Below are 12,000 nucleotides of genomic sequence, written 5' to 3'. Positions count from 1 at the left end.
AGAGAAGGTTGGGAAACACTGCCCTAGGATATTTATTCTCTCTCCCACATGCCACCCCATTCCTGAAACAACTGTCAGGAGGTGAATCCCAGGAAGATGGCAGGAGCTATTAGGATAAAGGCAGCATTTAAATCAGCGATGGATTACACAATAAATTGTGTTCTGATAGTGGAGAGAGAGGCTTAGAACTCTCACACTGTCAAAATTCAAGCCCAGAGTAATAAATAAAATCATAACAGCTACAAGAAATATGTTTGTTTGTTTTTAAGAAAACTGATCTCAGAATGGTCTATCTCATATTTTTAATTTTAAGAATTTATTTGAGCAAAATCATTTGGAGTCTGGGAGGAACTTTGTAAACAAAAAAAGCAAAGAAGGAAACCATAAAAGAAAGATTGGTAGGTCTGGCTATTTAAAAATTTAGATTTTATGAAAGTAAAAAATTAAAAATTAAAAAAAAAACACCCTAAACAATTTGTAAAGTCAAGCTGATGAAAAAAGATAAAAATTAGCAAAGGACATGAATAGCAAATTTCACACACAAACAAAGAAAGAAATATAAGTGGCTAATAAAAACATGAAAGAAGTTCAAATTCACTAGTAAGAAAGAAATCAAATTAAGAAAATAAGCTGTAAATATTTTAAAAGAATGAGAACTTTCAGTGAGGATAAAAGAGCTGAGAAATAGACATTCTACCATAGGACTAGAAGGAGTGTAACTTGAAACAACTTTTTAAAGCATCATCTGCATCAAAAATCTTTAAAATATTCATAGCTTTGGTATGATAATTCCACTTTTAAATTTAAGCCTATAAATATGTACCAAAAATTAGACGTTTAAAATTAGTGTACAAAACTGTTCGTGAAGATGTTATTATAGTAGAAAAAACAAAAACACCCTAAATACCCAACAACAAGGAATTAATTAAATAACCTGTAATACATGCATATAATAAAATATTATGTAGCCCTTCAAAAATCACATTTTAAAGGCAACTGATTGTGAAGTGTTTATAAAAAGGCAAGTTACAAAGTAATAAATATATAGAGTATAAGCCTTATTTGTTTTCACTTAAATGTGCATTCATGCTTACATTCATTAAAGAAAGGTTGAAAAAAAATGTGTCAAAATGTTAAAAATTATAAAGTTGATTGGATTAAGGATGATTTTCTTTGCACATGTCTTCTTTGTAAAAAAAAAAAAAATATGTCCTTTGCACATGTATTGCTTTTGAATAAAAAAAAATATTATTTTTGAGAAGATATGTATAGTTTTAAAAGTTTTCTTATAAAAGCATTCAGGATAACAGTCCATATTCCTGAGTATTACACAATGCTTTCATGCTATAGCTCTGTCTATCTGTGTGGGTTCTGCTGCAAATAAACGGAAACTCTGCCATGCTGGCCACACTGAGTTAATTTCAGTTCCCTGAACTAACCCTAATCTCTCTCCTCTATTCCTTCACATTGCAGTGTCCCACGCCTGCAGGGGACAGCTGATGACAGCAGTATATCAGCAACAATAAGAGGGTCTTGTTATCTTGGTTCTGAAAGACTGTGAGAGTTTGAGAAGATGATTGCCTGGGGCCCCTTGCTCAGTTCCAGTGGACACCTGAGCAAAAGGGCTCAGCAGCTTTGCAGATGAGTTTGTTATTTCTGTGAATTTAAAGGAAACTCGAAGACTGAGAAGTTTTCCTAATCCAAGATATAGATAACTAGAGCCTTAAAATCTGCTTTCGGGCCGAGGCTGGTTTGGCTCAGTGGTAGAGTGTCTGTCTGCGGACTGAAAGGTCCCAGGTTCGATTCCGGTCGGGGGCATGTACATTGGTTGCGGGCACATCACCGGTGTGGGGTGTGCAGGAGGCAGCTGGTCGATGTTTCTCTCTCATCGATGTTTCTAGCTCTCTATCCCTCTCTCCTCCTCTCTGTAAAAAAAATCAATAAAATATATTTTTTTAAAAATCTACTTAAGGGCTAGAAAAGAGAGGAAGGAAGGGAGGGAGGGAGAGAAGAGAACTCAACACATCTTGGATGGAGATGACAACAGGGGTAAGGCAGGAAAAGACCGCTATGAAGCTTGCCCATTTAGCCTATTTCACTCTATTCGCTCTGTATTTTGAAATTCAGGTTCTTCTTGTGGGTAGCAACTTACATTACTTTGACTGTTTTTATTAATTTCAATAAATGTTTATTTCCTAACTGTTATATGGAAATCATTATGCTGGGCAGTTCATTCATTTAGCCCGTAAACAATACTATTCAGTGGTTTCTGTGTGCCAGGCTATAAGCTTGGTGCTAAGTATTGGAAATATGGAAACAATTAAAATACATTACCTGCCCCCAAGTATTTCATAGTGCTGAGTGAATCAGAATAATGTATGACTTACACCTCAGTATGCTAAAGAACAGTTGTGATAAAGATTGGGAGCAATTAACTAGTATTCAAGGGAAAGTTTTATAAAGGAGATATTTAAAATACAGTTTGAAAGTTGAGTGACCCACAAAGGGACAACATGGAGGTAAGGATGGAAGTGTGGGCATTTCATACAAGGAAGGGAGAATTATATGTGTCTATACTAATACAGTGTGCTTAGAAGTGTGAAACAGTAGGGTATAGTTAGAGGTTGCAAGTAATCTAATAAGCAAATACCAACCATATGCTTTTTTTTTTTATTATTATTTCATCCAAGAAGACTGAACCTGAAAACCAGTCAGAGATGGCTGGACATGAACCTGAGGTCTCTGTGGAGCTACTGAAAGCTTGCAAGGAAGATAATGAATGGCAGAACAAAAGTTGTGTCATAACATGAGTGGTCTTCAAATGGCTGCTCTACCCCAGGCACCTCAGTTCTTTTCAATCAGGTTACAAAACTCAGTATTCTCCTTTAGTGGATTTTCTCATCCATCCCTCTATATCCAAGCAGTCATCAATCCACATTAATTTTTTCTTCAAAATTAGCCTTTCTTGCCGAAACCGGTTTGGCTTGGTGGATGGAGTGTCGGCCTGTGGACTGAAAGTCCCCGGTTTGATTCCAGTCAAGGGCATGTATCTTGGTTGCGGGCACATCCCCAGTAGAGGGTGTGCAGGAGGCAGCTGATCGATGATTCTCTCTCATCAATGTTTCTAACTCTCTATCCCTCTCTCTTCCTCTCTGGAAAAGAGTCAATTTTATATATATATAATTTTTTTAAATTAGCCTTTCTTGCCCTGCCAGGATGGTTCAGTGGTTAAAGCATCAACCTATGAACCTGCAGGTCATGGTTCGATTCCTAGTCAGGACACATGCCTGGATTGCGAGCTCAGTCCCCAGTAGGGGACATGCAGGAGGCAGCCGATGGATGGTTCTTTCTCATCATTGCTGTTTCTATTTCTCTCTCCTTCTCCCTTCCTCTCTGAAATCGATTATATATATATATATATATATATATATATATATATATATATATATATATATATATATTAAATAGCCTTATCTTCTATTATCAGGGTCAACACCTACACATTCTTGGATAGCTGCAAAACCTTCCTGGTGAGTCTAGCTTATTTGTGTTTGCAAATCTAGCACCTAACAGACTTCTGGCACATGGCAGGCAATCAATAAATAAGGTAACGCTCAACTGGGGGTGGGAGGAGAACATTTTCTTTGAAATCAATTACATATATATTAAAAAGGAATACATGGGAGGGTAGGGAAACTTAACTTTGAAAAACTGCAGAACTTAATCTCCGTAAAGTGGTTACTACCTAGAAGCCTGGAAAACAGTAGAGTATGTTAGCTCCCAAAGCCAGGGGCCCCAGAGAGCCCCCCAAGTTATTGAAAACAGCCGCCGCAGAGGCCGTTCCCAGGTGGAGCCGGTCTGAAGGGTGGAGCTCAGCCGCAGCCCAGTCCTACCTGGGAAGCTGTGCTTGACCCCGCCCCTTCCCAGAATGCGGCCCTGTGATTGGCCATGACGCGTCCAGCGCTGCCCAATCGCGTACCCGCTGCCGCGGCGTTCTCTCGCTGAGGAGAGAAACATGGCGGACCGGCTCACGCAGCTGCAAGACGCCGTGAACTCGGTGAGCGATTTCCCTCGGTTCGTCTCCGTCTTCCCCTTTTCCAGGCAAAGCGAGGGAGGGGAAGGGGCTCGGGACGCGGCGCCGGGAGTGGAGGGCCGACGGCGGTCTCCGCGGCGGGGTGGGGGTGGGGGGTGGGGGGGCGCGGCGCGGCCTCTTCCCGCTAGGAAGGGAGGGTCTGCGTACTGGGCTCTCGGACTTCCCGGTCCGTTCCAGTCTCTGGGAACAGATGATTTTGTCGGTGATGCTCATACCCTGTTTCCCCGAAAATAAGACAGTGTCATATTAATTTTTGCTCCCAAAGATGCGCTAGGTCTTGTTTTCAGGGAATGTCTGATTTTTCCATGAAGAAGAATACGGTACACATTTATTGTTAAATGAAAATAAAGGAAATTTATTACCTGTATACGGTATGGTAGTACGGTAGTTGTCAACACAAACCAAACTGTGAATCCTACAGTATCAAGAATTTACCCATTTAGTCAATGACAGTCATGTCATCATCTTCTGGAACATCATCATAACAATCCAATTCCTGAATTTCCTGATGAATTTCTTGTGACTCCATTTCTTTCAGAATCAGTGGACCAAATCTCTCATGTTTAGCCTGGGAGGGGGAGCTTATTTTCGGGGGGATGCCTTATATTTCACTCAGAAGGAAACCTGTAAGTAGGTCTTATTTTCGGGGAAACAGGGTAGGATCCCTTCTGGTTCGGTAGGAGAGGAGTGGCAGCAGCTCTTCCCCCGGCCAATCAATGAGAACCTGTGCTTTTGGTGATCGGATCAATAGCCGATAGCCCAGTTCATCCTTTGCCACAACGTTCATGTTGGGGCGGGAGTAATGGGGAGGTGAGAGGTTTTGTTTCATCTTAGTTGGTTCCTATATATAGACCAAGGATCTCGCCCCATGTCTTGGCCGCTCTCCAAGCATAAAACAGTTTTTGGGGAAAGTGACATCTTTTTTTAATACTTTAAAATACATTTTTATTGATTTCAGAGAGGAAGGGAGAGGGAGAGAGAGAAACATCAATGATGAGAATCATTGATTGCCTGCCTCCTGCACGCCCCCCACTGCGGGAGGGGGGGTGTCAAGCTCGCAACCCAGGCCTGTGCCCTTGACCAGAATCGAACCTGGGACCTTTCAGTCCGCAAGTGGATGCTCTGCCCACTGAGCCAAACCGGCCAGGGCGAAAGTGACATCTTAAAGTAGAATTTTTCTATTCCTCGTATATTTCCATTCATTTAAGTCTTCTTTAGTATCTCCCAAAAAGTCGACCTCCTATTGAAGGGCATATCTTATCTTGTAAGGAGCCCCCTTCCCCTTACTTTCATCCTTCTGGTTATTGTTCCTGTTACGCCCAAGTGGAACATCTGTGCAAACCATAGGACTCATGTACTTGTTACCATTAATCATTAGTTTGCTATTGACAGTTATATTTCTCATTGTCGTTCTGTTTATAACTGGATGTCCCAGGTCAGATTCTATGGAAAGAGAGAGAATGTGTTGATTGGAAAGCCTTTGTTAGTGTTTTCACATACGTTGCTAAAAAGTTGACATTCTTGTTGCATCAGCTTTTGTGCATCTGCTTGTGAGAGACTGATCTACTCCGTGTGTGTGTGTGTGTGTGTGTGTGTGTGTAAAAGAAGACCTTTTGAGGTGGAGAGGACCAGCCTTTAAATGTTGATGAATTCACCAAGATAAATTCTCCCTCGTGGTGATTTTTCTGGGCTGCCAAACAGCCTCCCTCAGGGAGATACTCCTTTGAGGTTTTACAAAATCCAGTCGTAAAGATGCTTTGGATAGCAATGATATTTAGAGAAATGTTCTGTCTTGTAGCCAGAAGAAGAGCCAGAAAGAGAGTGAAAACAAAGTTAATACGGCCTTAACTCCAGGGTTGGCATGCTGGTTATTGGATTTTGGAGAGAAACCTTTAGGTTTAGTAGTATTGAGTGCCTATAATATATATATTTACAGAGAGATGCTCCTTAAGGAGTTTACAGTCTGGTTAGAAAGATGTATATGCAAGAGACATTTTAAATAATGCAAAAGCAGTATGTGGTTAGGGAGGTATAATGAATGGAGTGCTTTAGCTGTAAGTGCTGAAGTAAATTGGAATATAGAGTAAATTCCCTAAAATAGAGGGAATCTTCTTAGCATTCATCTGAATTGTAATTATTTGTAAAATTACTAAAATATTTTTGTTTTTTAATGAGTTTTATATGTCTATGTAATTTTATTAAAATGTTAAGCTTCTTATTTCAAAAATTCATTCATAATCCCACCAAGATAACATTTGTTTTACACTCTAAGAACTCTTTAAGGGCAGAAACTCTCTTTGTATCTTTGTCATGTTTATACATATGCAGTACATGTCATAAAATTGATCTATGATAACATTGTTGAATAAATAGGTCTGAGAGCTTTTGAAGCACAGAACAGATAGCCACTGTGTTGAATATTTTTTGTGTTTTTTCTCTTACTCATAACAATGCTGTAATGTGAGAATGTTCCAGATTTAAAAATTTTAAAAAACACTAACCAAAGTGCTAGAACCAGAATTAGAATCCATGTTTGTACAGTTTCTGAGCACTTACCACTGCTCTATTACATTTGTAAAATGTGAGCAGAAGCAGCGTAGTCAGGAATTAGTTTATCACTAATCAGGTCTATATGAAGGAGCAGTAGAGAAATGAATAAGTAGAATTGACTTGGATTATTGAAAGCTTTGAAAACAGCCTGAAGAATTGGAGATTTATCTTGAAGCCCTTGCTGGGTGAGCTCAAAATGCTTAAGCGGGGCAAAATACCATAGTGAACTAGAAAGCAGCAAGAAGGCTATTGTAACAATTCTGATGGGAGGTAATTGGTTGAACTAACACAGCAGCTGTGATGAGAGAAGAAAAGGGTAAGGTTGGTAGAATTAGCAGGATGTGAAGATGGAGAAAGGAAAGGACGAACCTGAAGTTGTACTGGTTGACTAGGAGAATCGCAATACAAATGACATGTTAAAGGAAGCAATTGACATTGAGTTCTGTCATTCAAATAATGGCAGAGAAATTTAGTGGAAATGCTTATTCACAGATTGAAAATAAGGAATTGAGATTTGAGAGGTCAGGACTATTAATAGAAGTTGGTGGGGAGGCAGGAATTTGAGCTGGTAAAGAATTAGTATTCTAAATCCTCACAACTGCTTATGGAATAATTTTAGAGTACCAAGAGTTTGAAAACTCGAGTCATGAAGCAAAACAGTTGTAAATATTTAGGTACTGTCTTTTTCCCACTATTTCTTTAGACTTGTAACTACACTGATCTCAAAAAAAGGATCAATACTTGTCCATGAATTGCACATACTATTTTATTTACCTTGGAGCTATACTTAGATATTTGCCAGTCACATTTGCTTTTTCCTACTACTCCCCCCAAAAAGTTGTTACTTATGCTTGCAACAAGTATTGGCATGTATTTCTCTTACCATTTTATTGCCTTGGGAAGAAAAGAAAAATTATTTTGTATTTCTTTTCAACTGTTTCAAGTAGATTGCTACCAAACGTAATTTCTTTGAATGGTCAAAACATTTAATCGCTGTTAATAACTGGCTAATTTTATCCAAAATTACTTCTGTCGTTTTATTCCCTTGCTAGATCATTATTATAGAAACTTACTGTTGTTGCATTACCAATAAAATCCTTAAGTTTGATCAGTTCTTCCTAACTTTGACATGTTTCCTTTGGCTTCAAGCTTGCAGATCAGTTTTGTAATGCCATTGGAGTGTTGCAGCAGTGTGGTCCTCCGGCCTCTTTCAGTAACATTCAGACGGCGATTAATAAAGATCAGCCAGCGAATCCTACAGAAGGTACGTTGTTTTCTCTTAAGTTTGATTCTCATATTACTTATAATCTTTTAAAATTAGATTTATTGAGAAATGTGGCTTATTTGTGGCTTTCAAAAATATTGTGTGAGAATATTGTAAGCTTTGTCATAAAGGAAATTAGTTTGTTATAATCAATTTGACATAACACATCATAATTCTGTTTATGTCGAATAACATTGTTATTCCTAGAGGAAAAATTGTAGGAATTGAACTGAATTTTACTTCTGGTTTTTTGGTTTTGTTTTTTTTTTTTTTAGAAATCAACTTTATTTTTGTTTGTTTGTATTTTTGTTAATCCTCACCTGAGGAATTTAGAGAGTGTAGAAGGGAGGGTGAGAGACACATCAATTGGTTTGCTCCTGTATGTACCCTAATCAGAGCCGAGGATCAAGTTTGCAACCAAGGTACGTGCCCTTGACCAGAATTGAACTCTGAACCCTTCAGTCCAGGGGGTGCTGATGCTCTATCCATTGAGCCAACCTGCAAGGGCACTTCTGGGATCTTAACAAGGAAGACATTCCACTTACAGATTTCTTTATTCAAGTGACCACCATATTGCCCTAATAAGGAGTCTATATTATGGTTAATTCCCAATTTGAGTTAATATTAAGAGTGATTCTTAAACATGTAATAGGACTGATGTGTTAAAATTACACTTTAGTCATTAGAAGCCTAGTATAGGAAAGTTAATATATTAAGTTTTCTGGTTTCATTAACTTAATATTTAGTTTCTGTTTCTGAAAACTTAAGGTTCTCTAATATCCTAAATTAGTAGTGTCTTTCTCTAGAATATGCCCAACTTTTTGCTGCACTGATTGCGCGAACAGCAAAAGACATTGATGTTTTGATAGATTCCTTGCCAAGTGAAGAATCTACAGCTGCTTTACAGGTAAAAATCTCTTTTCCTTTGAGTACTTTGCTAATAGGGAATCTGAATTAAAGGAGATAGATTTAATACCATTTGTTGTAATATTTAAAGTTTACGATTGAATTTTAAAGTGGGAGTTTCATTCATTGTAGATTAGTGTAGTCTGTTAAAGACTTCACTCAATACAATTTTGCCTAACATGCAAATTGACTGAACAGCAGAATGACCAGTTGCTATGACCTGCACTGACCACCAGGGGGCAGATGCTCAATGCAGGAGCAGCCCCAACCTTGCAGGCCTCAGGCCAGCCAAGGTGGGTGCCAGCAGGGGTGCCTCCAATTGCCCCTCTGGTCGCCCCACAGATCAGCCCTGTGGGACCTTACCCATGTACGAATTTCGTGCACTGGGCCTCTAGTGTATATATAGTTTTCCAATTTTGAGTTATAAGTACTCTTCCTATTTTCTCAGTTTGGCTCTTTACCTAGCAAAGAATGAGAGGAGGATGGCATTCTGGATGTGAAATAGAATAGTAGTGTTCAAAAAACAGTGTGGAAGGGAGTCATATAGACATCCAGAGATCTAATTAAAGTTTATTGTTTTAAATAATTCATACAAGGAAAACTTTTAATAGTTCCCCGATTTTAGAATTTTTGCCATTGAAAGCTCCATTACAATGCCTGCATAGTCATTCAGATTTAAAGTAAGTACTTCTGCAGTTTCTTTCTCAGCTCTTAATAATCTCCAACTTTTTCATTTCTCAAAAGATTTTTAAATTTGTGTCTTATAAAGGCTGCAAGCTTGTATAAGCTAGAAGAGGAAAACCACGAGGCGGCTACATGTCTGGAGGATGTTGTTTATCGAGGGGACATGCTTCTAGAAAAGATACAAAGTGCGCTTGCTGACATTGCGCAGTCACAGCTGAAGACAAGAAGTGGTACCCACAGCCAGTCTCTTCCAGACTCATAGTGCCCATGTATGCCATGTGGCTGTGAAAGAACTGTTTCAGTGCCATTAAGAATTCTGTATCAGATTTAGATGTAATCCTTAGCAACAGTTACAAAAGCATTAAGCACTATACCATGTTATCTTTTTCGCTATTTTTAATAGTCTTCTATTTTCACTCTTGATAAATTAGCTTGTAAAATTGTGATTGAATCAGCTTTAAACCATCATATCATTTTTTACTTTCTAAATGAAATTTAGGCAGCTATTGCATTGATGATTATAATTTAATTAAACAGCTGTCCTATGAAATTCTGTTGTGACATAATGTCTATCTTTATTTTTATCTTTATATAAATAAAAATATCCCTCAAGCCAAAGTGCAGCATATGGGACATTTCAATTTAGATGCGTGTCCTTCTGCCTCTTTAGAGGCCACATTGTAGAAATTTGGAGCTTGAGCAAGGAACATGTGAAACTATAGCTTTTAAGAAACACAGAATTATTGTGGCTGGACAAGATATTAGGTCACTTATGTGGAAACTCCTCTTTTTCCAGAACCTCATACACACACTAGTTGATCATATTTGTTTCTCTATGGAATTCCCATGCTATTGTGAAAATTTTTCTTCATTCTGAACTACTTTTTTCCTGTAACTTTTCACATACTTCTTTTCATTCTTTCCCTTCATTTCAGCAGTGAAGTATGTTTCCTGAGTCATTGATTAATTCCTATTCTTTTTATTTATCTGAAGGTAAATTCTTCTGATCTTGGTAAATTCTCAACCTTTATTGCTGCATTGTAATCTAACCAGAACATGCTTCCACTCCATCAATTACTTCAATATGACTTTCTCTATTTCACCTTAGTTTGTTATTGCTAACATTTGTGACAGCATTATCAAGTATGATTACTCATCCAGCTCTTGGGTCTTCTTAAATCTACTGATTTCATAGAAAGCTCGAGTTAAAATTTAACAGCTTTGCTGAAACCGGTTTGGCTCAGTGGTAGAGCGTCGGTCTGCGGACTGAGGGGTCCCAGGTTCGATTCCGGTCAAGGGCATGTGCCTTGGTTGCGGGCACGTCCCCGGTGGGGTGTGTGCAGGGGCCGGCTGGTTGATGTTTCTCTCTCATTGACGTTTCTAACTCTATCCCTCTCCCTTCCTCTCTGTAAAAACTCAATAAAATATATATTTTTAAAAAAAATTAACAGCTTCTATCTCCCGAGGTTGCATTTTTTTTAGGATATTCTGAGCTACATTTCCTAGTCTGTTACTTATCCAGAGTTTAAGAAAGAACAAGAGCAATAGAGATTCTCTGTTATTCCTATCATCATCAAGCTCTGCCACAGTTCTTGAAAAATGTTGGTTAGAGGAACTTTTAACTTTTATAATATAATTTATAGAATCATTGACTTTTAAAATTATGTTAAATGTTATCTATACTAATAGATACTTAAAAGGTATGGCTTATTCTCTCTGACATCACTTAAAATGCATTTTATTTTTAAACACTGGCATGAGGTTTCTAGATAAAGAACCACAAAAGAAAGTAATCTTCAAAATACTGAGCCCTATTCAATACAATTAGCCCCAAGGGATAAGTAGGAAAAGTCGTAGCCGGAAGCTGGTAGCTTGGCTACTGTTAAAATATTACCCCTACCTGAAAGAAATTTTTTATATTTGATATTGTCCCCTCAGTTTCAGGTATTCTAGAACAAAACCCATAAAGGTTATATACAACAGCTTCTGGTATCCATAGTCTTGTGGACATGTTTATTGGATTAGGAGATTCTCAAAGCTAAAACAGATGTATAGGCAATGATGATCATACTGCCTAGGAAACAGCTTTGGGAAGACTAAAAAAATGTTCTTATCTTTCATGCCCTGATTTCTCTCTCCCTTCCCTTTTACCCGGATCTAAATTGTTTTGAGAATTAGCAGACAGGCTGGGTAGCTCAGTTGTTTGGAGCATTATCCCATACACCAAAAGTTTGGGGGTTTGATCCCCAGTCGGGGTGTGTATAGGAGGCAACCGACCGATGTTTCTCTCTCATATCAATGTTTTTCTCCCTCTTCTCTCTAAAATCGGTAGAAAAGCCTGGACAGTGTGGCTCAGTGGTGAATGTTAACCTATGCACCAGGAGGTCACAAGTTTGATTCCCAGTGAGGGCACGTGCCTGGGGTTGTGGCTTGATCTCCAGTTGTGGGGCGGTGGTGGGGTTGGGGGAGGTGCATGAGATAGCCAATAGATGTTGATGTTCCT

General features: G+C 38.5%; 1 protein-coding gene across 1 annotated transcript; it reads left to right on the top strand.

Annotated features, from left to right (window-relative positions):
- The first annotated feature begins 3,981 nt into the window (after positions 1-3,981).
- On the top strand, positions 3,982-10,047 carry MED21 (mediator complex subunit 21). The gene is made up of 4 exons (XM_084877271.1): positions 3,982-4,057; positions 7,793-7,907; positions 8,714-8,814; positions 9,583-10,047. Exons 1-4 carry the CDS (start codon positions 4,016-4,018, stop codon positions 9,757-9,759), a joined length of 435 nt encoding a protein of 144 aa, XP_084733397.1. The 5' UTR covers positions 3,982-4,015; the 3' UTR covers positions 9,760-10,047.
- Positions 10,048-12,000: the final 1,953 nt, after the last annotated feature.

The sequence above is a fragment of the Pipistrellus hanaki genome (assembly GCF_964339955.1).
Source record: "Pipistrellus hanaki genome assembly, chromosome: 3".
Classification (NCBI taxonomy): Eukaryota; Metazoa; Chordata; class Mammalia; order Chiroptera; family Vespertilionidae; genus Pipistrellus; species Pipistrellus hanaki.
The sequence above is the reverse complement of the archived record's forward strand: the minus strand, read 5'-3'. Positions and strand labels throughout refer to the sequence as shown.